The sequence below is a fragment of the Marmota monax genome, unplaced genomic scaffold (genome assembly GCF_021218885.2).
Source record: "Marmota monax isolate L192 unplaced genomic scaffold, Marmota_monax_Labrador192_F-V1.1 WCK01_AAM20220418_F8-fsc00080, whole genome shotgun sequence".
In the NCBI taxonomy this organism is placed as follows: Eukaryota; Metazoa; Chordata; class Mammalia; order Rodentia; family Sciuridae; genus Marmota; species Marmota monax.
In genome coordinates, this window is record NW_026694750.1 from 7,493,492 (window position 1) to 7,521,282 (window position 27,791).

The 27,791-nt window shown below is 60.0% G+C and overlaps 1 protein-coding gene across 1 annotated transcript in view; it reads left to right on the top strand.

Annotated features, from left to right (window-relative positions):
- Mmel1 (membrane metalloendopeptidase like 1) overlaps positions 1 to 27,791 on the top strand; it is a 35,034-nt gene that overhangs the window by 4,656 nt on the left and 2,587 nt on the right. The window contains exons 4-20 of the mRNA XM_046424884.1: positions 1,485 to 1,630; positions 14,292 to 14,369; positions 14,904 to 14,951; positions 15,707 to 15,868; positions 16,062 to 16,142; positions 17,113 to 17,208; positions 17,768 to 17,886; positions 18,371 to 18,436; positions 19,999 to 20,133; positions 20,216 to 20,305; positions 24,155 to 24,291; positions 24,586 to 24,679; positions 25,569 to 25,697; positions 26,158 to 26,256; positions 26,553 to 26,633; positions 26,998 to 27,101; positions 27,377 to 27,435. Coding sequence (XP_046280840.1) covers positions 1,485 to 1,630; positions 14,292 to 14,369; positions 14,904 to 14,951; positions 15,707 to 15,868; positions 16,062 to 16,142; positions 17,113 to 17,208; positions 17,768 to 17,886; positions 18,371 to 18,436; positions 19,999 to 20,133; positions 20,216 to 20,305; positions 24,155 to 24,291; positions 24,586 to 24,679; positions 25,569 to 25,697; positions 26,158 to 26,256; positions 26,553 to 26,633; positions 26,998 to 27,101; positions 27,377 to 27,435 — 1,724 coding nt within the window. The remainder of the gene's footprint in view (positions 1 to 1,484; positions 1,631 to 14,291; positions 14,370 to 14,903; positions 14,952 to 15,706; positions 15,869 to 16,061; positions 16,143 to 17,112; positions 17,209 to 17,767; positions 17,887 to 18,370; positions 18,437 to 19,998; positions 20,134 to 20,215; positions 20,306 to 24,154; positions 24,292 to 24,585; positions 24,680 to 25,568; positions 25,698 to 26,157; positions 26,257 to 26,552; positions 26,634 to 26,997; positions 27,102 to 27,376; positions 27,436 to 27,791) is intronic.

A 27,791-nucleotide genomic window follows, 5' to 3' on the forward strand; every position in this document is an offset into this window, starting at 1 on the left:
TGTGTGGTGGGAGTGAGAGCAGGTCAGACTGCAGGACGGAGGCCAGGATGGGGCTGGGCAGGGCACCGTGTGGCTTCCGCAGCAGAGGACAGGCTGGTTTGGAGGCAGCAGAGACCTCAGAGGAACTCCAGAGGGCATGGGGCACATCAGCACCAAGGTTCTGGTTCAGCCCAGGGGAGGCGCCAGGCAGCACTGGATTTGGGACCCCTGTGGATCAGGGGAGGCTCAGGTGGAACCCAGAGCCAGGAGACTGAGGGGTGCCAGATAAGCTGGCCGTACAGCCCTCCTGGGGACTGACCTGCATTTCTAGGCCACCCCCCATTGGGCCATTCAGCAGGTGATGCTCAGGTAGGATAAGAGACACATGTGAGCCCCCCAGTGAGTCAGGACGGGGACTCGGGCACAGCCCATGAGTGTCCTGAGTGAGAATGCTGAACCCAAGCCCTGGTCAGTCTCATTGGCTCCCACGACTGGGCACATCTTCCTCATCTGTCCCGAAGGCCCCCGCCTTCCTGTGGGGTCAGGCTGGGGCACCGCACGTGGGGTGTGGTCCTGCTTAACGGCTGTGGCCTGAAGCACAGGAAGGCAGCCACTGCTCCCAGGGACCCCAGCAGGGGCAGCCAGGGATGCGCTCACCCCCACTCCCCACTCACCCAGGCACAGCCATGCAGACACACACGTGCACTCACACCACTCACACCTGCACACACACACATGCCCACAGGAGCACAGACAGACCTGGAAGCCCTCAGAGTACTGTCCCTGTCCCTGCTTGCCAGCCCTCTGTCCTGCCCACAGCAGCAACCTGTCCCCCGTTCTGTCTGTCCTCACTGCTGCCCGCTATCTGCCTGGCTCAAGAAGGTGTGCCCTCTGTACTGACGAGATGGGGGACACGACCAGAGTGGCACCCAGCCAGGGGGCTGCTGGGGCTGGGCTTCAAGGCTGTGTGGCCCTGCTGGTCCTTCCCTGGCCTGTGTGGTCACCATTGGTGCTGATCATTTATGTCCTCTTCTCATGCTCCTGGGCTCCAACAGGAAACATGGACAGAAAGCCCAGTGGTGAGAGCCACCTCCCTGACCCAGCACCCAGGATCGGAGTACCAGGGTGCCCCGGGCACAAACAGCCCCGCAGGCTCTGTGGCAGAGGCCCCTCAAGAACGCAGGAGCTGAGCCCCCCAGTCTGGAGTGCAGATCCCAAGCTGTGAACAGCAAGGGTCCAGCCCCTGCCCGCCAGAGGGGCCCAGAGAGAAGCTGACCTTGAGAGGAAGCTGCCACCATGGCCAGCTGGTGGCACCTTCCCTACCACAGGTGCCCCCTACCCTGGGCACTCCGAGGCTGCAGTCTTTGGCTAGTGCAAGAGCTCAGAGACCCAGAAACAGGAACTGACCCTTCCCCAGCCAGCAGAGGACAGGGCTTTGGAGCTGCCCTTGGCCACCTCTCCCTGCCCTTGGCCGGGGGTGCTCAGCTGTGCGCTCTCCCGTCCAGAACTTTGCTGATGGGGAAGTCGGAAAGCCCAATGGGGATGGAGAGAGCCAGCCCACCCGCGCAGAAGCGCAGAGGCTTCCTAGAGTGGGCGCTGCTGCTGCTGGTGACAGCAGCCCTGGTGGTCCTGGGTATCCTCTACAGCAGAGGTGAGTGAGGACGCTGCACCCCACCACCCACCCCGCCCCACAGGCCTGCTTGCCCCCAGTGGGGCCTAAGGGGCGGCCCAGGTCCCAGAGGCCCTCAGACTCCTACCGCCGGCAACAGAGAGGGTCCCAGGGGGACGCTGCCCTGTGGGGAGCCAGTAGCCCCTTTCAGAAAGCTCTGCGTCACAGCTGCTGCTCCAGGCTCTGCGGGCTCTGCCTCCGCCCCCTCTGCCTCTGCAGGACTTCTGGATGCCAAAGGCAGGCCCCTGCCCCATCCCGCAGACCCCCTCCCAGGCCTTGGCCGAGCAGCCCGCAGAGCACAGCTGCAGTTCCCGGCCAGCCCAGCAGGAGGAGCCCGGGCTCCTGAGCTGGGTCCCACCCCTGCGAGGCTCTGCTCACCTGGCCGCCTTCCTCAGTGCCATGCAGTCCAGGTGCCAGCATCCACCCCTGCCCTGCCAGAGGCTCCAGCTGTAGTCCCTGGGGCCCAGTGGCTTCTGAGACAGAGTCTGCTAATTGCAAGACGGCGGGAGGGGCCATTCTGGGTACCCACGGAGATGGAGGCGTGGCCAGGACTGCCCTCAGGGACCCTGGGCTGCCCTGGTGCCCCTTCTCCTTTGCTCTCCCCCACAAAGACCCACGTGGAGGAACCAGAATGCTCCTCTTCAGGTGGAGTGGGGTGAACGCCCAGGCACCGGGCAGCCCTGGTCAACGTGAGCTGCCACCCGGCCCCTGGCCAGCCCCCATCCTCCCTGAGCCTCGGGTTCCTGCGCACATGGCCGGTGGGGCTCACACACCAGCGCTGACTGCTGTCCTGCTGTGGGCGGGCACAGGACACAGACATGCAGGTGAAGGGCTTGCCTGGCCTGGTTCTAGGAACAGAGCATTGTGGCCATGTCACTCAGTGTCCCTCAGGAGCCACCCATCCATTGTTGGCAGCTGTTCCTGCAGAACAGAAGTGGGTGCTGCCCGAGGACAGGGTGGGCATCCACAGGCCAGGCTGCCTGCAGGAGCCTTGTGGAGTGGGGCAGCTGCCCAGCAGTCACTGTGGTCTCTGGCCCCCCAGGGCCTCCTGCAGGGTCAGAGGGGCCCTGCCAGCTCCAGGGGCAGGAAGCTCACCTGGAGGGTCCAGGGCTCAGGGAACCTTTGTTCAGGGCTCTCAAAACACCTGGCTTTGAGGCTTACAGGGAACAGGGAACCCAGCTTCAGTGTGCAAGGGGCCCCGCTCCTGCCTCTGCGGGAGCCCACCCTGCAAGAGAAGAGGCCCTCACTCCCCCTTGCAGTGTGTGGGTCCTGGGTGAGGTCTCTGCCTCCTCCTGCCTTCACACCTCTGCCCCATTTCTTGCCTACCTCTCCCTCCCCTCCTGCATACTGAGCTCTTGGACAATTGGGCTCTTCCTGGCCCTCCGGGGCCTGCAGCCTGGGGCTCCTCGGCTGTGACCCCCCAGGAATGACCCAGGCTAACCTTGGCCTCAGTCCCCGATGAGGGGGCAGGAGCTTCTACATGCAGCCTGCTCATTGTTCGTTTCCAAGTGTGCTTTCTCATTTCCATGTTCTCTCTTGATGTGTGAGTGATTTAGATTTATTTCTTTGATTTCTAGATTTAAATTATTGCCGGTCTCTGGCTTACTTGTGCTGTTGCCAGAAGCCCCGGTTCAAGCTGTTCTTGGTGAGGTTCTCTGGTGCTTGCTGGGGCTGGCCGGAGGGCTGACTCTGGCTCCGTCCCCACAGTGCAGGTGCCCTGGTGGGACACGCAGCCCTGATGCTGCCGGAAGTGCTCCTCCGTGGCCGCGAGGTCAGCAACTCCTGCAGGCCTTAGTCATTCTCTTGATCTTCAGTTATCGAGGTGTGTGCGTGTGTGTGCACGCGCACGCCTGTGTACGCAAACAGTGGTGTCAGTTTCTTGTATCCGTTTATCCATCTTAGATGTTTAGGGCTGTACTATCACATGGGCACATACTTAGATAAAACGAAAGCTTGGCTTTATAAGTATGAGGCAGGTTTCACTTCTAGATATACACAGAGAATCCTCTATCTTCCACGAATACCCTGAGTCTCCGTCCTCCTGCCTTGTGAACACGCAGTGCTCAGTGGAATCGCTTGGTCTATCCTTTCCATTCTTTTCCCTTGAAACTTCATGGGCTTTGCCTCCCAGGTGCCCCTGGCGCAGTGGTGGGTGGTGGGTTTGGTCTTTGTCTTCCCGGTGTCTGCGTTCGCACTCAGCACCACAGCGCCCCCTGTCTGCGGTTCCCAGTCAGCACCACAGCGCCCCCCCCTCTGCGTTCGCACTCAGCACCACAGCGCCCCCTCTCTGCGGTTCCCAGTCAGCACCACAGCGCCCCCTCTCGGGGGTGTTCTCCTGCCTGCCTTTGCTCTTCTCCCACCTTCTTCTGGATTGCTCTATCACGATTCACTCCATGTTCCCTCAACTCGGAACTTTTATATTTCTGTCCTTTGGATGGTTATCTTCGATTCGTTCATTTAATTATTGGCTATTGAAGGTCACAAATAAACCTTTTTATAACAAAGTCACATGACAGTCCTGTGCCCCAACCCCTGACCATCCTGGATTCTGCTCCACAGAAGCAGTCCTGCTCTTCCCCTAGCGCCACGGCCCCCGGCCTGCTTTTGTAGATACAGGTCTGTTGGACACAGCAGCACCCACTCACACAGCACGGCCTGTGGCTGCTCTCTGCTGGCCGGCAATGTGAGTAGAGAGGTGGTGACCATGCATGGCCACAGAATCTCTGGCCTGTACAGAAACAGCGCCAGCCCCTGGACCAGGGCGCCTCCTCATGCATCTGGAGCTCACTGTCCACCCTCGGCCCTTTGCTACATGGTGTAGACCGTGAGTGGGCACCATGTGGCTGTGGCTAACACCCAGACTTCAAGTGGACAGCCCCGCTGGCCACCCCACTCTCCAAAGGTGCATGTGCTCGGGTGGTTTCCATAACTCTGTGCCTCGGTTTCCTGCTGTGAACGCACGTTAGGAGCACTGGCATGGGAGCCTCGCTGGAGGGTTCATGACTTCATACACCAGTGACAATTAGAAAACTGTCCGTCGTGCGGTTGGAGGTCAGGTGCAATCCTCAAATGTCAGATTCTGCCATTGGCCCATCAATATTGCTCCTGACATCTTGTTGGAAGGCACCCAGATCTCCACTTCCCAACACAGGCATAACTATGGCTTCCCATTAAACCCACACTCAGCATTTACCACTTTTTTGGGGGGTGGGGGAGCCAGGGATAGAACTCAGGGGCACCCGACCACTGAGCCACATCACCAGCCTTATTTTGTATTTCATTTAGAGACAGCGTCTCACTGAGTTGCTTAGGACCTTGCTAATTTGCTGAGGCTGGCTTTGGACTTGCGATCCTCCTGTCTTGGCCTCCCGAGCCCTGGGATTACAGGCGTGCACCACAGCGCCCAGCTCATTCACCACTTTTTATGGTGTGTTTTCAGAGCTGAACCATAGAGGATAACGGATTGCAGTTCCTGTATTCATTCCTACTTTGTTTCCTCATCATTACTAACTTGTTTGAAGAGTTATCCTTTTTTTCTGCCAAATTATTCTTACTTCAAGGCCTGTCCTGACCCATCTCAAAAAACAAAACCATGTGCTTTTTAAAGCAGATTTCAGCTGTGGGACGCTGCCACACGCAGCCAGAGCCTAAATCGACAGTAACATGCTAGTCACTCGGGATGTAACTCAACTCAAGGTGGCATTTCTAAATTTTAAAATTCTTCTCCTAACCTTTCTGATCTCTGCTCCAAAAACATTTTTTAAAACAGCAAGCAGCTTTTAGTTTTGCACAAGTAGTTATCATTTGCTGTCTCTTATCTGCAAAAGGTCACAAGCTTGAATAAAAAGGGGTGGGGGGGGGGAGTTCCTGACAGTTTCTGACCTGAACAGCACTTTCTCCTTTGTTGCCGAGACCCTGGGCAAATTTTAATGGGCGGCCTCGGGCTGCCTCCCAGGGTCCCTCACCTCTCACAGGGAGTCTCCAGGTCTTCAGAGGGTGAGTCTTGCCCACGTCGCCGTGTCTGCTGGGCACTGCCCAAGGTGGCATCATTTGCATCTACAACACAAGGTGCCAGTTCTCTTCCAGAACCCCACGAGTCCCACATCCGGGCGACACACCAGTCCTTCTTGCTTTCTAGCCATCCCCCACGTTCCGTCCTGTGGCTCCTAGACTGCAGGCGAGCCGCACGTTACCTCCCCACTTTGTTGTCTGGAGAGTCTTCATTCGCACCCGTTCTGAGAGACCCTCGCTCTGGGCAGACTCGTGGCGGGGCTCTCGGGTCTTTTCCATGAGGGTCACTCCTTCGCCGCCGCCTCGCACCATCTCCTGAGGAGTCTGTGTGCTCCACCTTCACCCCCTGGTCTCTAAGTGGCTCCCTTTCCTGGAGCCTGGATGAGCTTCTCCCGGGTTCCCAGCAGCGAGGCTGTGGGGTGTCTCTGTGGGCTCTGGGCTGAGTGTGAAGATCTTGGCACCTGTTCTGTGGGGTTCTCTGCAGTATTGTGGTTCACAGTTCTCTGTCTTTCACTCATTTTGGAAAATACACGTCACCTTTTCAGGTATTTCTTTGGCCCCTTCTCGCTCTCCCTCTTCCTTTCCGCCCCTTTTCTTTTCTCATAAGAGAGCAGGACAGGTCCTTCCCCACTCTGTCTTTCCCTCTAGAAATACTTGCACCACGGGCCATCTGCCAGGAGTCCTCCCAGGGCCAATCTGATGGGGCTGCTGCCTTTGGACTTTCACCTTCTAAAACTGTGGGCTAAATAAACAGATTTCAAAGGACCCGGCCCATGGCAATTTGTTGTAGCAACAAAAAATGGGCTGGCCCTCCACTCGTGGCGGACGGCTGTGCTGACCAGCAGTAGGCTCTTGGGGCAGGCAGGGGCATTCTGGTGCCGGCTGAGTCTCAGCCCTAGGCAGGCCTGCGTGCCCTGCCCCGTGCCCACATCAGCTAGACTCGGCCCCATGCCTGAGCACCCTGCCCACTAGCGGCAGCAGACCTCTGCTGGAGGTCACTCTAGGCTCCTGGGCCCAGAGGGTCTCCGTCCTTCTCCGTGGGCTAAAGGTGTGTGTCGCCACCTTCGTGTAGAGCTGTGGGATTTTGCCTCTGGGGATGGCAGGGCTCACCTGCCCCCAGTGGTTTAGATCTCTTGCTCCCAAAGAAAGGGTCCTGGCAAGTGGAAGTGGTTTTGTGCCTGTATCACTGCCAGAGTGGGCCCTGCGTCTCAGTGCCCCGAGGGAGGCTCCCTCCCGTCTTCCAAGACCCGAGCCATCTTTCTCATGCACCTGGCAAGAGCCTCAGGAGGAACTTGTGGGTTCATGGACGCTCCCAGATGTCAGGGCCTCTCCACTGTTCTGAACTGATGGGCTCGGCCATGCTTCTGGATAAAGGGGCAGCTGACTTCGCCCTGACTCCTTCTGTGGAACCTCTCTTACGTCCAGACCCTGCCAGACGCGAAGCTACCCACAACCCAACTTCTCCTGGAGGGGCTCCAGGGCCTCCAAAACTCCAAGATTCTGTGTCCCAGGTATCCTGGGACCGTGGGTCTTTCCTGAATGGGATCCAGGAAAGTGGTGGTTTTTGTGGACCATCTGGCTTTTCTTATGGTTGGGAAGGAAATTATACTTTTGTCATGGCTTTTGACGTTCCTAGGAAGACGGTAGAACTACTCTGGCTGAAATTTTAGGTGTATATTAAACTTAGTAAAATACTAAGCAAGTTAATATCTCCACTGTTTCTTCCAAACAACGTGAGCATTGACTAACTCTTCTATGCACACCCCGGCCCTGTGCCCGTGCTGCTGCTGTTAAGGACAAGCCAGGAACCCGCAGAAGACGTGCCTGTGTTGACACCGTGCCCAGGTGACTCATCTGCACGCTGGAGCTTGGGAAGCCTTGGTTTGGGACAGAGTTCACCGAGCGAGCCTGATAACTGGAATGCCCAGGGAAACTGTTGAGCAGTTGCCTATCAGTCTGAGCCTATCTCAGTCTGCTGGGCCTCAGGGAGTGCCGAGGGCTGGGTGGCTTCAGGACCAGAAATGGTGCTTCTCACAGTTCTGAACACTGGAAGTCCAAGACCCAGGTGCCAGCCAGCTGGGTCTCAGTGAGGGTTCTCTCTGTGGCTCACAGATGGCCTCCTCTCACTGCATTCTCCCCTGGGGGCCCAGCGAGCTCTGGTGTCCCTCGCTTTTCTGTAGGGATACCCTTCCTACCCAATCAGGGCCCCACCCTTGACCTTTATCTCCCATCAAAGGCCCAACCTCCAAATATAGTCCCGGGGCTCACGGCTTCAGCACAGGTCCCTGGGCAGATACAAGGAAGCGTGCGTTCATCCCAGGCCTCAACCTGGAGAGCCCAGGAGGCTTCCAAAGTGAGTCCTCCAAATCAGTGCCTCCAGCACCCCGGGGCCTTCTGAGACCCGACACGTGGAGAAGCCCTGCTCTAAAATAATAAATCTCCAGTGGTCTGGACTTCTGGTGACTGGGAATTAGCCTAGCATTCATCTTTCGGGTATGGTTTAGCTGGTCATCAAACCAGGGCCCAACCCTCTCTCTCAGGGTCTCGGTGGTTTGCTGCCTTCTGACGGCCACAACTGCTTTCAGAAAAGTGCCGCGGCTCCGACGGTGCCTCGCCTGTAGGCAGAGCCGCTTTCCCTCGGCCCTGGCTGGTCTGCGTGCTGACGGGGAGAGATCTGGCCACAGAGTCCTTGGTGTTTGTTCCACTTTGGGTTTGTCGTGATCCCTGCAGTGAAGCCTTGTTTTGGAGACCTTCACCACCATCTGTTTGGACATCACCTCTCACATCTCCTCTGTCCTCTCCTCCTAAGGTCAGGCTCCGCACGAGCTCATTCGGCTCACTGTCCCTGCAGCTCTCCACTCCGTCATTTTTCCCATCTCTTTTTGACTTTGTCCCTCGCTCCAGGTAGACTCTTTAGAACCTCATGCCGACCCACTAAGTCTCTCTTCAGCTCAACTCATCCGGTTTGGGTTTGTGGCTGTTTATAAACCTCGACAACTACAAGGTCTTAGGTCCAGAATTTTCAACTGATTATTTTCCAAATTTCATTTTTTAAATATTTCTTGTCTTTATTTGGAGGGGGGGAGCAGGAGGGTACTGGGGATTGAACTTGGGGACCCTCGATCCCTGAGCCACATCCCCAGCCCTATTCTGAATTTATTTAGAAAAAGGGTCCCACTGAGTTGCTTAGCGCCTCACCGTTGCTGAGGCTGGCTTTGAATCTGCAATCCTCCTGCCTCGGCCTCCCAAGCCGCTGGGATTACAGGCATGTGCCACTGCACCCCGCCTTGTCTTTATTCTTGATCTTTTTATTTCCTCTGTTTCAAACATACTTGTTTTTCACATCCTCTGGCTATTGAAGCTTTAAAAAAAACCCACCCCATACTCACTGGCAGAGAGCGATTATGTAACAGGATTCACCCACCTTTTGGTGAGGGTCAGCCGGTTGGGTCAGGTTCAATTGGGGTAGCTCTGTTCCTTGGGAATTTCATCCACCCCAAGGACCTGGGCATGTTCCTCCCCTGGAAGTGACAGAAATTCACCAGGACAGGAAAGCTCACCTGACCCTGCGGGCCCAGAGCTGGAGCACTGCCATCCCACCCCATCCATTGACTGGAGGGAGCCCCGCGGTCACCCACGGTCGGGGGGCCAGTATCCCCTGCCCATCAGTGGGGGCCATGGCAGTCTGTGGCCGAGGCACAGGTGCAGAGGTGAGGGTTGGGGGTGCCCTTCTCTGGATCAAAGAGTTCAAACCGCAAACATCGGGCTCTACTTCTGCTGTGTCTGTTCTCACTGGGGAGATTTTCTTTCCATAAACATGAATCACATCCAAACTGGCTTTGTCTCCGGGACTCTGTCTCCTGGGAACTGAGGCAGTTTCCCTCTGAGGGCACGTTGTCTCCATGGGGACCTTGGGACGCTGCCAGCCTGGGACTGCTGCTCGCTGAGTCTCAGCCGCGTGTCCCCAGGCCCACGACACGGGCGCTGGCTCCCCAGGCCTGCGTGGCCACCAGCGTGGTTGGGCCTTCTCAGGGGAGTCTCCATCAAGCTCTTGTGTAGACCAGGGAGGGAAAGAGACCGACGGGGAGAGGGGAGACTAAAGGTCTTAATTCAAGGACCTTGGATTATAAGAGGGAATAGCACAATATTTAAAAAAACAACTGGTTTTTCAACTACTGTGTCTGTGAGATGACTGGCATTTAAGCCAATGTAGAAGGACAAAGAGAAGATATGTCCCGGGACATTAGGGAAGGCTGTCGTCCCTGGGGGGCCTCCCTGGCTGTGGGGCTTGCTCACCGTCCTTCCTGGTGGCCGCACTTCAGCAGCAGAGGCAAGCTGACGTCTCTGCAACCTTCACTTCCAGGGGGCGCACTTCTTTGATTGTCCTCCTACTTGGAAGGACAGAGATCTTGAATGACAGGTCGGGGCCTGGCCGTCCAAGCTCAGCCGCCCACCGGGGACGTGAGCCTGGTGTATCTCCCCAGCTCTGTCCATTTTTCCCAAGTGACAAGTGGCTCCATGATAACCAGTGAGAAGCTCTTCCTTACAGGTGACGTGGGAAAACGTGCCTCTCCTAACTCCACTCGGGAAGGGCGGCCTCGGGAGGGCAGTGTGTCCTCAGGCCACTCGAGAGCTGCAGTGCCTGGAACCCCCAGCCCTTCCCTCCACGGGACCCTGGCAGCCATGTGGGGACTTCCCCCTTCGGCTCCAGCTCTGGTCACCTGACCCGACTGGGGCACACTGGCCAGCGCTGGCCTGGCTCCCGGAACCCCTCCCCGCTGGCCTGACCTGCATGGAGCCGGCCGCTCCTGCCCGCCGTGCGGGGCGCTGCTGCGCGCGTGCCTTTCAGCGGGAGGCAGGGCGCACCTGTCTCGGGGAGCAGACACAGACTCCCTCGGGTTTTGTCTGAAGTGTGTCTGTCTCACTCTCCACCGGGCCTGGGGGTCTAGGCCGAGTTGCCTCTTTTCCTCTTAAGCACTGACGGCCTCTTCCCTTGCCCCCTGATGACAACCCGGCCTTCATTCCCCTCTCTGACGTCATGAACTCGGTCAGGATGGACGCTGTGGGTCCCTTTGGCTGATTGCCTTCTTTCACTTAGTCACATAACATGCATGTGCTTCCTGTGACTTAATAGCTTATTCATTGTCACTGCTGAGTAATCACCCATTGTATGCAGGTGACAATTTGTTTATTCACCTACTGAAGGTCGTCTAGGTGGCTTCTGGCTCATGTCAATTATAAATTTCACGAGCAGGATTCTTGGTGGCGACATGTTTTTGAATCCGTGGGGTAAACACCTAAGAGTGTGGTAGCTGGATCATCTTCTCCGACTGAATTGAGTTTGTCTGTCTTCCAAGATGAGTGGGCCTGGCTCCCACCCGCCCCCGGCACGAGTCCCGCGGCTCTGCAGCCCTGCCAGCGGTCGGCATCGCCAGGCCTGCTTTTAACTTAGCCATTCCAACAGGCGCCTGGGACCTCCTTGTGGTTGGAGTCCGCAGCTCCCTGATGGAAAATGAAGGGCGGCATTCTTGCCACGTTCCTTTCCACCCGCCTGACACCTCCTGTGGTGAGGGTCTTGTCAGATCTTTCTCCCGGTTTTCAGTCGGTGTTGTTTCCTTATGCTCAAGTTTGAAGCGTTCTTTGTCCATTTTGGATAAAAGCGTTTTGTCTGATGCATGTTTTTTTTCTGACTGCGTCTTACCTTTTTATTCTCTTAACAGATCTTTTACAGAACAGAGGTTTTAAACTTAGTAACATCAGATTACACTTTGACTTTTTTGGATCATGCTGTTTATGTCACATCTTTGAAGTCTTCACCAAGCCCGAAGCCCCACACCTCTTCTTCAGTGTTTTCTCCAGACACTGGATAGCTCTGTGTTGAACTGGTCTTGTGGTCTGTCCTGAGCTAGTTCTTCAGCCGGTGGCCTTGGTCCCGCGGGCCCTCTCTCGGGGGCATGGCTCTGCCCCTTTCCCGTGTCCTGTGGGTCTATCTGTGGGCCCTCTGTTCTGCCCCGCTGACCTGTTTCTTGCCGTGTGTCTCTTCTTTGGCCCGTGTGCTGCTGGCTGGTAACACGCAGGTCATGGTGAGTTGTGGGGTCAAGTGCCGTGCTCCTTCCACTTGGCTCTTCTTCACCATTGTGTCCCCAGGCTAGTCCCTTGCCCCTCCACGCCAGCCTGAGCAGAGTCTGTACGTGTGACAAATGGCTGGCTGAGCCTTGGATGGAGTGAGCTAGACCCACAGGCCAAGCTGGGGAGAATGAATTCTTAGTGATACTAATCCTCCACCCACGGACACAGGCTCCCTCCTGTTCATTCAGATGTGTGACTTTTTAAGCCATGTTTGATAGCCCCACATAAAGGTCCCATGCGCATTTTGTTAGACTCCCACCTGACTTTACCGATCTCAGTGCCATTATAAATGGCATCACGCCCCAACTTGGAATGCCAATTGCTCTTCGGGGGCAGAGGCAAGCCATGGGCCCTGGGTGTCAATCTTGGGTCCCTGAGCGGGCTAGTTTCTGGTTGTGGGAGCCTTTTGGCAGTTCTTTGGGACTTTCTCCCTAGAGGATCACGGCATTTGAAAACAGACCTTTCTGGCTTCCACCTGTTGCCTTTCCCTCCGTACTGAACCAGCAGGGCCTGCAGCAGGAGGCCGGGCAGCACCGGTGATGGAGGACGTCCCTGCCCACTCCGCACCTGTGACGTCCCCTCCAGGTTTCTGTTTCCCTCTCTCCCGTGTGACTCTTTCCCTTGGTGCTTGGTTCGCACGACCCACACAGGCCTCCACATGCTCCTGTGGGTTCTGAGCCCGTCACAGCGGTGACCAGTTCTCCACTCTGGGAGGGAAACCGAGGCCCCACCTCCACGCACTCTTTCTGCCACCCGCCCATGTCCATCCGGGCTCCGCCTCTCCTACATGACCCTGTCGCTTAGGCGATGCAGCCTGACAAAGGCTTGCTGTGCGACAGCTGTCACGCAGGAGTCCGCTTCTTTTCACCATTTTGAGTTTTCTGCTTGATCATGGGCCACATTTGCCACCTCCTCACATGGGGGACTTCTCTGCCGGCTGCAGGCCCCGCCGTGAACCCTGTGATGGCCTATATGAAGGCACTGCTGTGGGCGGGGTCTCCTAGGACCCCCACCCCACACCCAGAGACACGGCTGTGAGCAGCCTGGGGCCGGGGGCAGCCAGAGTCTCTCCTGGCCTGGGAAGGGCTCGCACTTTCTAGAATCTGGTTCCCTCAGCCCCCACTGCTGCCTGGTGGGTTTCTAAAACTCTCGCATGGTAGCAGGACTTGTTCACCTTGGTGGGGTGGGAGTCACAGTCTGCAAAGCCCCTTCTCCTCCTTGTCACCTCGTTGCTGCTGTGACTAGGGGATCTGACCAGAACGATTATAGAGGGGGACAGGTTTATTTGGCTCCATTCCTTGGGGCTGGGGGTGAGGCTGAGCATCACGGTGGGAGAGTGTGGTGGAGGGAAGCAGCTCACCAGGTGATCAGGAAGCAGGGAGAGGCTCCAGCTCCAGACACAAATATAGACCCCACGGCCCCAGCCCCAATCCCACCCCCTCCAGCCACACCCCTCTGGCCTCCAGTACCCTCAGTCAGTCCCGCCAGGGAGTCAGTCGCTGGCTGGGTTAAGGTGTCGCCCTGTCATCTCTCCTCCAGACCTTTCTGGCATGTCTCACCCGTGAGCCTGGGGCGACACCACAGCCACACCCTAACCCTGGAGGTCACATGTCCTTCAGTCCACTCTTTCACAGGGGCCTCCTGAGGTCCAGAGTCTCCCCCAGGCTCGGGTTCCTGAGATCAGCAAGCACCTGTGAAGCAGTCACAGCTCATTTTCTGGCCTCTTCCCTCCAAGCTCGGGTTTGCATTTGAATGGTCACTTCCTCTGCTGCTGGGGCTTGCAGAGCCTTCTCCTGTGGCCACCAGAGGGACGCCCTAGTGCAGCCCTCCGAGTTGGATCACTGGCCCCTGAATGGTGGGACCAGGAGCACCGGACGAGTTCCCAGCCCCAGCACCTTGTGTGCCATCTCTGTGCTCAGGCTGAGCAGAGCAGCCCCTGTTCCCCCTCCCCAGGTCTGCTGCCTCTTGGGTGGGGAAATGGAACCCCAAGCCAGATCTGAGAGGCCAGGCCTGGCTCACCCTCTCCCCAAACCTGGGGTTCCACCTTCTGTCCCCCACACTCCCCTCCAGACAATTGACAGTCCTCTCAGAAGACCCCGTGCTGACCCCTGCATGTACTGGAGAGGAGGGGAGGGTGGCCTGAACCTTCAGCAGAGGGGGTGCAAGAGGGTGCAGGGGCCAGAGAGGAGGCTTCCAGGGTAGGGGTCACCTCCCTAGGAAGGGTCTAGGGTGCCTCCCTGGTGGGACTCCAGGAGCTGCCCAATAGATGGAGCCTGTTGGGTGGAACAGGCCAGGGTGGGGCTAGCAAGCCAGGGGTCTGCCTCCTGCTAAGGCCCAGCAGGAAGCAGACAGAGGAAGACAGTTCTGTCCTGTGCTGGCCATCCGGTTCCCTGGTGACCATCCTTCACTGGGGGGGGGGCTGCAGAACCGGCCCTGCAGGGACACTGGTGCTGTCCTTTGGAGGCCGAGGCTGGAGGCCAGCTGAGCGCGTGTCTCTCCCCAGGGAAGCAGCTGCCCCCCTTTACTAGCTGGCTGTACTTCTCCCAGGAAGAGACGACCACCATAAAACGAAAACCCCGAGGTAGCCTTTGCCTTCCCTGCCAGACAGCCCCAAGGAGGTGGGCTCGGCAACCGCACCTGCCACGGGGCGGGGTCTCCCTGGAGGGCCAGGAGCCGCGCGTGGGTGCAGGAGGGGTGTGGGGGAAGAGAGGACAGTCCAGGGACGCCAACCTTGAGCACCTGCTGGGTCAGAGCTGGGTGCTGGGGAGCCACTGGGCACTGCCTATGAGGCGTCCAGCTGGGACAAGGGCAGGGTGGGGACAGCACAGGGGGCACCTGGAGGAGCAGGTCCCCGACAATGGAGGCAGGAAGGCATGGCCAGCGTCAGCCTCAGGGGCCTGGCCACTGCAGGGCCAGTGGGGGCAGGGGATGTAAAAGGGGCCCTGGGTCACTCACGGGTCATCCAAGCTGCCCTTGGAGAAGCCCTGGGCCGTGCTGCAGAAATGCCTTGAGGCTGAGGCTAGACCGGCTCTGGGGTGGTGAGGACGGGCCCCACCCAGCCTGACCACCCGTACTCCCGGGCACTCACACCACCCCTTGCTGGCAGCCATCAAAGAGTCCTCGCCTTCGGAGGTCTGCACCACCTCGGGCTGCGTGATGGCAGGTGAGGCGCAGCCCACCCAGGGCCCTCCTGGAGTTGGGGGCCGGGCTTGCTGGGGCTCCCTGCACCTCCTTCGTGCCCCTGCAGCTGCAGCCTGGTGGCTCTGAGGACCAGGGCTCTGCTCTGCACACGCTTGTCTCCTGTTGGGGTCAGAGGCTGCCATTTGCACAGGTGGGGTGGGGAAGGGACAGGAGAGACTCCAGCAGGCGCTTCTGCCAGAGTCGGTCCTGCAGCGCCAGGTGGTCTGTCTGCACGTCCCCAGCCTCCAAGGGACCAGGATTCAAGGGGGGGCTCTGGGTGTCTGCAGGAAGGGGGTCCAGCTGAGAGCTCTCTGCAGGGAGCCTCAGCATCCCCTGGGCCCAACACAGGGACCCAGCCACCCCCAGCAGGAAACAAACCCCAGATGGGGGCTAAGCACACCTGATGGCTGAGAGGCTCAGGTCCTGCCAGGAGCCAGGAGCTGGCGCCAGCTCAAGGGCAGGGCCAGCAGCCTGGAGCCAGGCTCATCTCCACCCAGGGCCTCTCGGGTCAGACTGCTGTGTCCCCAGAAGTGAGACTCAGGAAGCCACGAGGCTTCAAGGTCATGTAGTCGTTCAGCAGCAGCCCCAGACTGGAACCCACCTTTGATTCCAACCTTATGTGGCTCAGAGAGGGTGACTGACCCTCCCAGGGGCCCATGGCTGCAGCTGGTTGGGGAGGGAGACTCCCTGAGCAGATAGTCAAGTCAGGCCATCTACACCCCACCCTGGGACAAGCAGCTGCTAGGATCCTGCAGAACATGGACCCAACCAAGGAGCCCTGTGACGACTTCTACCAGTACGCCTGCGGAGGCTGGCTGCGGCGTCACGTGATCCCCGAGACCAGCTCGCGGTACAGCGTCTTCGACATCCTGCGCGATGAGCTGGAGGTCATCCTCAAAGGTGGAGCAGCCACCACCTCGGGAGCAGCGTGGGGACAGCACTGAGCCAGGACAGGGGGCTGGCTGGGTCTCTCAGTGCAGCCCCCGGGGCCTCCTGGGTCTCCCCTTTATCAGGAGCTCCCAGGGCACAGGCCTGCTGACCTGGCCCCCAGCAGTCACCTCAGGCCTCTGTCCACATTCTCCTCTGCCCTCAGGTGTGCTGGAGAAGTCCACTGACAAGGACCGGCCCGCAGTGGAGAAGGCCAAGATGCTGTACCGCTCCTGCATGAACAAGAGTGAGTGGGCGCCAGGTAGTCTGTCTGCACGTCCCCGCCTCCCGGGGGGGCTCTGGGTGTCTGCAGGAAGGGGGTCCAGCTGAGAGCTCTCTGCAGGGAGCCTCAGCATCCCCTGGGCCCAGTACAGGGACTCAGCCACCCCCAGCAGGAAACAAACCCCAGGGAAGGGCCCTGGTGAGACCTGCAGGTGGGCTGCTCCTGCCAGGGCCCACGCGTGGGAGTGGACACTGCTCAGGACTCAGGCCATGGGTCTGTGTGCTGTGCCCTCCACCTGGCCTGTGGGTCCATAAGCAGACCTGTTGTCAGCGGCCCTGTGATCTCGCTCACACCCAGGCCACTCTCTGTCCAGGCAGCAGGGGTCCTGCCGGGAGCCCAGGAGAAGCATGCATGTGTGGGTGTTGCGTGTGTGTGTGTGTGTGTGTGTGTAGTACACAACCATCGCAAGTGTCTCTGTGTTGTACACACATGTTTCTGTGATGTGTACACACATGTGCATTGTGTGTGTGTCTAGCAGGTGTGTGCTCTGTGCAGGTGCCCATGTGTGGGTGTGCGTGGGTGCCGTGGCTGTCCTCGGTCTCTGCCTTTTCTGCACGGCCTGCACTTACTTCCGGGCGGCTGCTCTCCTCAGCCTCCGCAGACCCGCTCTGCACCGGAGGCGCCTGTCTTGGGTTCCAGCCATCATCTCTAGTCAAGCCCCCAGCACAGCCCCCCCCCCCGCTGGAACACCCAGGGCTGCCAGTTCTGGGGACCACCGTGGCCGTGCTGGTCAGGCTGGTCATTGCTTCCCTAGGCTCACTCACCTGCTGCCAGCTCCCAGGTCCCTGCCCTGCCCCGGGGCCGTGTGCTCGCCAGCCCCAGCTCCCTCCACGCTGTGCTAAGATGCTGATCCTGTGAAGGGGGCGTGGGCTGGGTGTGACCTGTCCCCTTGGGCCCGTGTCAGGCATGTGAGCCCCCCCCTTCCCCTTCTTAGGCGTGATAGAGAAACGAGACTCTCGGCCCCTGTTGGACGTCCTAGAGACCGTGGGAGGGTGGCCAGTGATCATGGACAAATGGAATGAGACCAAAGGTGAGGCCAGGCCTGGAGAACAGACAGGTGGACATAGCCCCTGGGACACCTTGGGACCAGGCCCTCCAGGGGAGGCCACCCGTCTGTCTGGCTGCCAGCTCTCAGGAAGTCCCAAGAGGCCCATCTCTGCCAGCCCAACCTCAGGGCCCTGGGAGCAGGCTCAGGGTCCTAGCCAGAGAGCGAGTGCCATCTGTGACTGGGGCTTCCTAGAGCTGACCCCGAAGCTCTGCAGAGGGCACCCCTCCCGGACCCCTAGACTCCCAGTTCTGAGCGTGCTCCGGCACCCCTCCAACTCAGGGTCCGGAGTGACCACAGAGCAGTTAGCGGCCCCCACGCAGTGCTGCACTGGGGGCCTAGTTGTCCCTGTGGCCTGTGTGGGGAGGAGTGACCCCTCCCTTGCGCTCCAGCCCTCCGGGCCCACAGTAAGCTCGTCACCCCCACCCGGGCAAGGGTCCCCTCCACCTGGAGCTCTGGGCTTAGGAGGCAGACGCGTTGCCTGGCGAGGGCTGGGCTGAGACCCCAGGCCCTGACGGTCTCCAGAGTGGACGTGACTCCCCAGGCCCCCAGTGGAAGCTGGAGCAGCAGCTGGCCCTGATGAACGCTCAGTTCAACAGGCGCGTCCTCATCGACCTCTTCATCTGGAATGATGACCAGAACTCCAGCCGCCACATCATCTACGTACGTGCCCCCGGGCCGGCCAGGCGGGGCCTCCGAGGACGGGGGGACACAGGCCCGGGCAGTGGGGCTGTGTGCTCAGGGCCTGGGCTCCCTGGCCCTTTCCTGGCCCACATCTGAGCCTCTGGGGACGGACGTCATGGAGCAGGATTTCTGTGGTTCTCAGGGACAAGGAGGCCTTTGGCACCAGGGCAGGAAGCCTACTCCCAGGGCCCCAGGGAAACATGTGTGAGGCCACTCCGGGAGGACTGAGCACCGAGGGGCCCTGCAGGGCCTGGCCCTCCACCCTTCTCTGGCTCCCCCAGTCCTGCCCTCCAGGCCCTGCCCAGCCTCCCTGTCACTCAGAGCTAGTTTAGGCTCCTGGGGTGACACTCTATAGCATCTACCCTCAGGGGTGCGAGTATCCCACTGGGCGCAGTCCTGGGAGGGGTGCTGCAGCCTGTGGACCCCGGGCTCTTGCCCAAGGTCATACCCTCTGTGTTTCCAGATAGACCAGCCCACCTTGGGCATGCCCTCCCGGGAGTACTACTTCAGCGAGGGTAACAGCAAGAAGGTGAGCTGGGGCCCTTCCGCCCATGCCGGGCCTGCCCCCTTCCACCTCAGGGCCTACTGGGGCCAGGGGCTCCATTGTCCACAGACCCTTGCAGCCCACAGCAAGCTTCTGTGGCAAGTTCCAGGGTCCAGCCTGGCACTGGATGCCAGGGACGCAGATGCAAGGGCTCACCTTCAACACCCTCTGCCAGGCTCAGGAGAGCTCAGCCAGCAGGCAGCCTGTGGGGCCACCTGCCAGCCCCAACCAGCCCTGCCATGCAGAGCAGGCCACACTGCCAGGGTCTGCACAGACATGCCCAGCATGAGCAGCTGGGCCCGAGCCCACACTCTGCTCCTGTAGCAAGGGGCTCAGTCAGGAGAGAGAGACAAGTGTCCAGAAAGGCCAGCCAGGGCAAGGGGGCTGGGGTCAGGGAAGAGTCAGAGAGCAGAGAGCAGGTAGGGGGTGGGGCACCCCGGGAGCAGAGCAGAAAGGCAGGAGGTGTGGGTGGCCCCGATGGAAGGGCGGGGAGCCCTGGGGGACCTCCTGGCAGAGGGCCAGTGAGCTGAGCTTTGAAGGATGGGTCAGGCCAGGAAGAAGGACGGCTGACGCCAAAGCATGGAGCCCAGGGGTCGGGAGAATCCTCAGACATCAGGAGCTGGAGTGTCCCGTCATGGGCCACCTCAATCAGACCTGCAGGGGGCACTGGCCCTCCTGGCGCAGAGCAGCGTACAGGGGTGGCCTCTGCCTGGCGCAGAGCAGCGTACAGGGGTGGCCTCTGCCTGGCGCAGAGCAGAGTACAGGGGTGGCCTCTGCCTGGCGCAGAGCACCGTACAGGGGTGGCCTCTGCCTGGCGCAGAGCAGAGTACAGGGGTGGCCTCTGCCTGGCGCAGAGCAGAGTACAGGGGTGGCCTCTGCCTGGCGCAGAGCACCGTACAGGGGTGGCCTCTGCCTGGCGCAGAGCAGCGTACAGGGGTGGCCTCTGCCTGGCGCAGAGCAGCGTACAGGGGTGGCCTCTGCCTGGCGCAGAGCACCGTACAGGGGTGGCCTCTGCCTGGCGCAGAGCAGAGTACAGGGGTGGCCTCTACGGCTCCTTCGCCCTGAGGAAAGCCCTTCCCAGGATGGGAGGGGAAAGAGGATCTCAGTCTGGCTAGGAGCCCCCACCCCAGGCTTCCTCCCACAACATGAGCCTCACAGGTGCCTGCAGGGCCAGCCCTTCAGAGCCCTCTGCCACAGAGGCTGGGGCATGGGTCACTTGGTCAGCAGGGATGGAGCTGGGTCAGGAATGGCCTAGTGTGAGCCGTCTGGTGTGACCCTGGTGTGGGGCCCGACACCACAGTTTGGGTGGACAGCAGGTCCACGGGGCACACAGCTGTTCTGGGAGTGTGATGGGGGCCACCGGGCTCTGAGCTGGGCAGGCACAGGGCACTGTGTGCTGCAGAGCCTGGGGGCTGAGGTTGGCCAGACGGGCTCCCTGGGGGCTGCTCCACGTCATCACCCACCCCACCCCACAGAGCGCTCCATGGTGGCCGAGGTGGCCGAGGCGGCCAAGGCAGCCCAACTCTATCCACGGTCCTTTGGCCCAGGTGCGGGAAGCCTACCTGCAGTTCATGATATCGGTGGCCACCATGCTGCGGAAGGACAAGAAGCTCCCCAAGGACAACAAGCTAGTGCGGAAGGACATGACGCAGGTGCTGGAGCTGGAGACGCACCTGGCCAACGTGAGGCGGGGCCGGGGACCGGGCCAGGGGTCTTCGGCCAGGCTCCGGCCACCCACCCCACGTGACCCCAGCCTACATGCAGGCCACAGTGCCCCAGGAGGAGAGACACGACGTCAGGGCCCTGTACCACAGGATGAACCTGAAAGACCTCCAGCACAAGTTTTCCCTGAAGGTGAGGCTGGCGTGCACCGGAGGCCAGTGCCAGCGCCGGCCCGGGCCTGACCTCACCCCCACTGTGCTTCAACCATGCCCCCCCAGGCAGGGACCAACTCGCTGCACCCAAAGAGTAATACGCTGAGCACAACCAAGCATGGTGACCAATCCCAGAGGGACAGCAGTCACCACCTGTCATCAGGGACAGTCACCCTGTCTCACCATGAGGGTTGGGTGACCCCAGTTTATCAGGAAACAGGATGGGGAGGCTGCAGACTGTCCTCAGGTCTTCCCGGCCCAGGGGCTCTGCCCACCCTGACCGTGGGGCTCCCATGGCCCTTCCCTGCCTGGAGATCAGAGCCTTGGGCTGGGGGCAGCAGAGAAGCGACGTAGCCAAGGGCAGGGATCTGGCCCCCAGCCCGGCAGTGGCTCAGCCCACCCAGCCCTGCCCTGAGGGGCTGGCCAGCTCCAGGGGTATCCAGGAGGGGCAGAAGCAGTGCAGGTCCAGCCTCAGCAGCTGTGGCAAAGGAAGTCCGCGGGAGAACGGACCCGGAGCTCCTCCTCCTGACCAGTCACATGAGCGTCCGGACACACGGCTCTCCCAAGGATAAGACTGGAACCCTGGAGAGAGCCCTGGACCCCGCTCATCACCCCTGGTGTCCTGGGAGGCCCAGTCCCTGTCCTGCACACTGGCCCCGAGAGATGGCCAGCTGCAACACCCCTCCCCCCAACCCAGCCCCTGGCTCCCTGTCCAGCAGACCTCTGCAGGGCCAGGACTGGGCTCCATCGGGGCACAGAACGAAGCCTGGCCCACCCAGGGAGGGACGGCAGGCGAGTGACCCGGAATGTGCAGGAAAGCAGAAAGCCACGCAGGGCCAGTGCTGGCCATGGGGAGAGGGGCCAGGGAGACTGCCCTGCTGTCAGGGCCACCAAGGGCCCAAGGCAGGGCTGCGAGGGGTCAGGGGGCTGAGCCAGTGGACTGCATCAGCCTGGGGACCGTATAAAGGCCTGGACTCCTGTGAGAGGGCTTGGGGCCAGGCAGGGCAGGGCAGGCCGGGCAGTGGGCCTGGTGGAGGCTGTGCTTATCTTGAAGGAAGAGCCCTCAGGGCCAGAGGCAGGAGGCGGAGGAAGTCCTCAGGTGGCCTGGAGGTGCCTGGGGTGGCCTGGGAGTGGTGGGAGGCTTGTGAAGTGCCCAGTGACAGGACCCGGCCAAGGCCCCTGCTGCCCCTGGTGCCGTCTCCTCCCTGGGCACCTCGCCCTCACCCCCACAGGAGGAGCAGGGATGTGGCGCCTGATGTTGACCCCAGGCTCCTGTCCCACACCTCGAGATGAACCCGCATGCCTGCATCTAGCACAGAGTGACAGCTGGTAACGCGGCAGCTGCACCCTGGCCCCCGACTGGGCTGGCGGGGCTGCGGCACCACCGTCTGCGGTGTGTGGGCAGTGCCAGGTGGGAGGGGCCGTTCAGTCGTGGGCGGCACGCGCCAGCCTTCCCCACAGCTCACGGTCCACACGCCTCACCAGGGCTGGGTGGCGCCCACCTTTCTCCCCAACCCACCTTGGGCATGTGTGGCATTGCATCTGCGTCCAGCTGGGCTTCCTGAGGCCCACGAGGCTGGGTGCCGTTTCCGTCCACTGACCGCGGCTCCCTCTTCTGGGAGTGTCCGCTCAGTCCCTTGCCCTGGTCTTGCAGCTGTCTGCCTTTCCCCTGCTGCTGGCGGAGCTCTTGCCTGCTCCAGAAGCACCCCTTGGTGGCCAGTGTCCCCCAAGAGCAGCTCGCGTCCCCACTTCCGCAGCAGGCCCTTTCTTTCCGAGGAGTGTTTGAAACCGTCCAGTTTATCGACTTATCAAAGGCGTAGCAATCTTCTCTGCATGCTGATGTTCCAGTGTCTGTCTTGACTCTGCCCTCCAGGGCGTCCAGGCCTGCGGTCTGCCCTGAACTGGTTGGCAGCCACAGTGAGAGGGAGGGTTGTCTGGTCTCTTCCTTAGGAATCTCCCATGAGCACTCCATCTGTTGATAAGATGACCCCCTGATCACTGGCAAGTGCCATCTTTGGTGTAAACCAAGTGTGTTTCTGTGTGTCTCTGGACACTCTTCTGTTCTGTTGGTCTCTGTCCATGTGCCAGCCACGGTCACCTTCACTACTGCAGCTTTCTGAGGACTCTTGATATCCAATCAGTTTGGCAACTTGGTCCTTCAAAAGACTATCTATATTGGTCAGGAATGGTGGCGCACGCCTGTAATCCCAGCAACTCTGGAGGCTGAGGCAGGAGGATCCAAGATCAAGGCCAGTCTCAGCAACGTAGCAAGACCCTGTCTCAAAATAAAAAATAAAAAGGGCTGGGGGTGGGGACTGGGCTTGTGGCTCAGTGGTAGAGCACTTGCCTAGCATGTGTGAGGACCTGGATGTGATTCTCAGCATCACGTATAAATAAATGAATAAAATAAAGGTCCATCAACGTCTTTAAAAAAAAAATTTAAAGTACAAAAAAGAAGGTTGTCTGAACTGTTCTGGACCTTTTGCATTTTTTAAAATATAGTTTATTTGCTGCTGAACCTTTATTTTATTCATTTATTTATATGTGGTGCTGAGAATCGAGCCCAGTGTCTCACACATGCCAGGCCAGCGCTCTGCCACTGAGCCCCACCCAGCCCCTGTATTTTCATATAAAACCTTCAATCAGCACAGAGTGCTTGCTGGGATTCTGCTAGGAAGTGCTTTGAGGAAGACGGGCAGCTGGACTGCACCGCACCTTCCGCACTTCCCACCTCTGAGCCCGATAGAAGCCTCCATTCATTCATGACTTCCCATTTCTCTGAGTTCTGTGGAGCTGGTTCCCAGCTCTCGCGCAGCTCGCCCCAGGTTTATTCCCAGGGCCTCTGTGCGTGCCGGGGTGAGTGGCTCTGTGTAGTCAGTCCACCTCCTGGTTGGCCGCCCGCACACAGAGATCCCACCTTGGGAAACAGGGTGTTCCTCAGCTCCCCTGTTAGTCCTGATGATTCCTCTGCAGATTCTCAGGCTTCATACACAAGAAATCACCCATCTGGGGAAGCGCCACGCGGGAAGCGTCCCCCGCCAATCCTCGTTTGTCCCGCTTCCCTGCCGTCCTGGTGGGAGACTCGGCCTGTCGCCCTGGGTCAGGCAGCGGGGCCGGGCCTCGCCAGTCTGGCCTGCTGGACAGTTTCCCCGTCGTGGCTGGAACTGTTTGTAGATTTCCCACATCAGGTCACAGAACTATTTTTAGCTTGCCAAGAGTCTTTATAGTGAGTGATGGTAAATTTTACTAAGTGCCCTTTCTGTATCTATCAGAATTATCATGTGACTCTCCTCGTTTATCCAGTTACCGTAGTGAATTCTACTGATGGGATTTTGAAATGTGACACCAAACTTGTACTCCTCAAATAGCTGGCCTGTGACGCACGCCAGTGACCCCTGGGATCAGCTGCATTCTATCTGCTAACATTTTGCTCAGAATTTTTGCATATACTATCATAACACTGGTTAGTGTTTTCTTATTATCTCCTTACCCTGGTCCTTAATAAGATCAACAGTCTGTTCTCCCTAAATGTCAGATGGAATGCACTGGAAAAAACAGACGGGCCTGGAAATTTGTGGGAATGTTTCAACTGAAAGAGTCAGTTTACTTAACCTGTGAGACCATTTATATTTTCTGCTTGTTGTTTCTACCGTTATTTCTCACAGGGATTTCATTAATTGCACTTAACTTTTCACAAACTCTCACCTGCCTCCGGGCCCCTGGACTCTGTGGACGGCCACCCAAGTGCTGTACTGCTTGCTCCCTGCTCCCCTCCTCTGGGTACTCCTTGGTGGGGCTGGCCATCTCTCCCTGCTCCCTCCTCCCGCAGGGATTCAACTGGACTCTGTTCATACAATCCGTGCTGTCGTCGGTCAAGATCACGCTGCTGCCCAATGAGGAGGTGGTGGTCTATGGCATTCCTTACCTGCAGAACCTTGAAGAGGTCATCCACATGTACCCTCCCAGGTGAGGCCCAGAGAAGGGCCCAAGGGCCACAGCTTGTGTGTCGCTGCCCCGTCCACACACACAGCTCCGCTCTCAGGAGAGGGCTGCATCAAGTAGGTGCCCTCAGGTCCGGGGATAAGGGAGGTCACACTTAGCAGCTGTGGAGCCTTATGCTAGAAACCAGGGCCAGCAGACTGACGCCTGGGTCACTCTGGCACCTGGAGCTCTGCGTGGGCAGGAGGCGCTGGCCAAGCTGCATCCCACTCTCGGCCGAGCAGCTCACTTGTGCTGCCCCTGCCCTGCCTCCTGCCCCAGGACCATGCAGAACTACCTGGTCTGGCGCCTGGTGCTGGATCGCATCAGCACCCTGAGCCAGCGATTCAAGGACGCACGCGGGAGCTATCGCAAGGTGAGCCCTCCCTGCTGCAGGGCTCCAGGCTGCCTGGGGCCGGGCCCTGCTCTTTCACAGGTGACTGAGCATAAGCTGGGGGCCCCACAGGAGGCCACGGGGCAAAGCATGGGCTGTGCAGGCCCAGCACCTGCCCCCTGGGGCAGTCAACAACCAGCAGTCAGCAAAGCAGAAATCTCCTGTCCAAAGCAAGTGTGACTGAAGGGAGGGGACAGGAAGAGAGCAAGCTGCCACATGGAGGTGACTTTGACCTTAAGGGCAGTAAAGAGACCAGGGCAGAGGCCCAGAGGCAGGAACAGGCAGCCCAGGAGGCCAGACCCAGCAAAGGGGCAAGCCAGCTTCCCAAAGGCGGGCGATCCCGCAGCCAGGAGGGGCAGCAGGGCACCGGGCAGGGCACTCGCTGGCCGGATCACATTTCCATGCCTTCCCCTTCCACCCCTGGGGACACACGGGCATGCGGTCTCATCACCACTTCAGTGGTAGGGAAACAGGGCCCAGGGGGCTGGGGCTAGTGGCCAGGGTGGACACAGTCCCCAGAGCTTGCTCTAGGGTCAACACTAGCCCTGTGTCTTGGAGGCAGATAACCAGGGCGGAGGGAGGACTGGCCCAGCAGATCACCCCACCTCTCCCAGAGTAGCGGCCCAGCACCTGGCCTGGGTGGGTGGGAGCCCCACAGCTGTCCAGCTCCCACACCCACAGCCAGCACTTGGAAGCAAGTCTGAGACATCCCATGTCCCACATCCCACTTTGGCCGGTGGCACCCCAAGACCAGGGACAGGGTGGGTCTGCTGGCCTCACAGACCCAGGGCCCCACGCGGGACCTGCGCTGTGGATGCAGCGAGAGGGTGCACCGTGAGGGCAGGCGCAGTGAGGCAGACCCCGATGCCAGGCGCTGTACGGCACCACGGTGGAGGAGGTGCGCTGGCAGGAGTGCGTGGGCTACGTGAACAGCAACATGGAGAGCGCCGTGGGCTCCCTCTACGTCAAGAAGGCCTTCTCCAAGGACAGCAAGAACATGGTGGGTGCTGCTTCCTGCCATGGGAAGGCGGGCCTTCCACAAGGGGCACACCCAGGCCAGGCCCCTGTGCATCTCGCTCAGGGACATCCAGAGGGCACGTGTTTGTCCCAGAGGCCCCAGAGGGAGGCCAGGGAACCTTGCCACCCAGTGCTTCTGACCCCCAGATCCCTGCTGCCCCCAGCCCTGGGCCCTGCAGACCACCTGAGCCAGGCACAAGATCTACACACAGTGAGCCCAGGGCCAGCAGGCCTTCTGCGCACCTGCAAGGACTTGAGCCCCAGGGCAGGGACCCTGAATGGAGGTGGTCACCCCCATACCAACACCACACGTCACCCAGGAAGCCCCCAGCTGGGGCAGCCCGGGGACACCTCCAGAGGTGTCTTAGATCAGTAACCCAAAAGTCCTGAAGGTGGGTCACACGGCCCCCTGATGAGTCCAGGACACAGGCCATGTGCCCCAGGTCAAAGAACTCATCAACAAGGTGCGGGCTGTGTTTGTGGAGACCCTGGATGAGCTGAACTGGATGGACGAGGAGTCTAAGAAGAAGGCCCAGGAGAAGGTGGGGCAAGCCACTCAGAGGCCCCCAGTAGCCCCGAGGTCAGGACCTCCACCCACAGGGGCGGCCCCAGGGGGGGAATCAGGAATGGGAAATCCCCGCCACTCCAGGAACAGGCTGTGGGCAGGGGCCGTGGCCAGGGAGTGGGGGTCTGCACCTGTGGGACAAATAGGCCACTCCCCAGGCCCTGGCTGGCTACACAGTTCTTGGGGCTTTGGCCCTTAGTCCCAGGCAGGGGGCAGAACTGGCAGGTGGCCTCCTACGGGGAGCCGGGGCACAACCAGTCCTCTCCCCCTCAGGCCATGGGCATCCAGGAGCAGATCGGCTACCCAGACTACATCCTGGAGGGGAACAAGCGCTTGGACGAGGAGTATTCCAGCGTGCGCCCCGACCCCCAGTGCCCCTCAGGACCTCTGCCTGCCTTGCCCACTGCCCAGCCCCTGCCTCCAAACCACCACGGGGACACGGGGCTCTGGGCCAGGCACCCTCCCACAGCCTGGGGTGGCTTTAGCATCATCTCAGCTTGCAGACGGGGGACTCGGGTCCGGGGGTGGTTCAGAGTCACATAGGTAGATGTTGAGGGCCAGGGCCCCACTCATCCCCCCACCCCACCGTCTGCACCCAGAGCAGGGGCCATTGCTGGCTACTGGCGAGTCTCGAGGCCCTTCCCTGACCACCCTTGACCCCTCGCCCACCCCTCCGAGGACCAGCCTGAGCACCGCCGTGGCCGCCCCTCTCTCATAGCTGAACTTCTCAGAGGACCTGTACTTTGAGAATGGGCTGCAGAACCTCAAGGCCAATGCCCACAGGAGCCTCAAGAAGCTTCGGGAACAGGTGGACCAGAATCTGTGAGTGGCGTGGCCAGTGTGGCCTTCAGGAGCTACCTGCTGGTTGGGGTGGCCCTGTGCCTGGCTGAGGCTGGGGAGGGACACTGGGCCTGTCTCAGACTCCCCCCCACCCCGTTTGGGGGAGGTGCAGAGAGTACCTGGATCTTGACGACCAGGCATGGCACGTGCTCTGGCACGGCCACTGTGACAGGACAGGCGTTAGCCAGCCAGGGCAGGGAGGCGCCGAGGGAAGATCCCAACAGACGGGGGCCCAGGTGACGGTGTGTTCACCACAGCTGGATCATCGGGGCTGCCGTGGTCAACGCATTCTACTCTCCAAACCGAAACCAGATTGGTATGCCCGCCGCCTCGCTGCCCACCCCGCCCCCAGAGTCCTGGGGCAGACCCCCCAGCGGTTGCCAGAAGGGGAGTGCACTCTCCCACCTCACTGTCACCCGTCAGGGCTGCGCAGCTGCAGGAGTCAGGGGGATGCAGGGGGCAGTCCCTGAAGGCACACGGTGGCCAAGAGGCCAGAGGGTCCCAGATCTAGCCCCACCCTCTTGGCCTCTCAGCCTGTTTCCTCAGCTGTACATTGGGGAGGAGGAGTCCATCTCCCAGCCACGGGAGTGGATGGTGGGACCCTGGAGGTGACACCTGAGCATGGCACACAGATGTGCCCACTCAGTTTATTCTTTGTCCCCCTTGGGGACA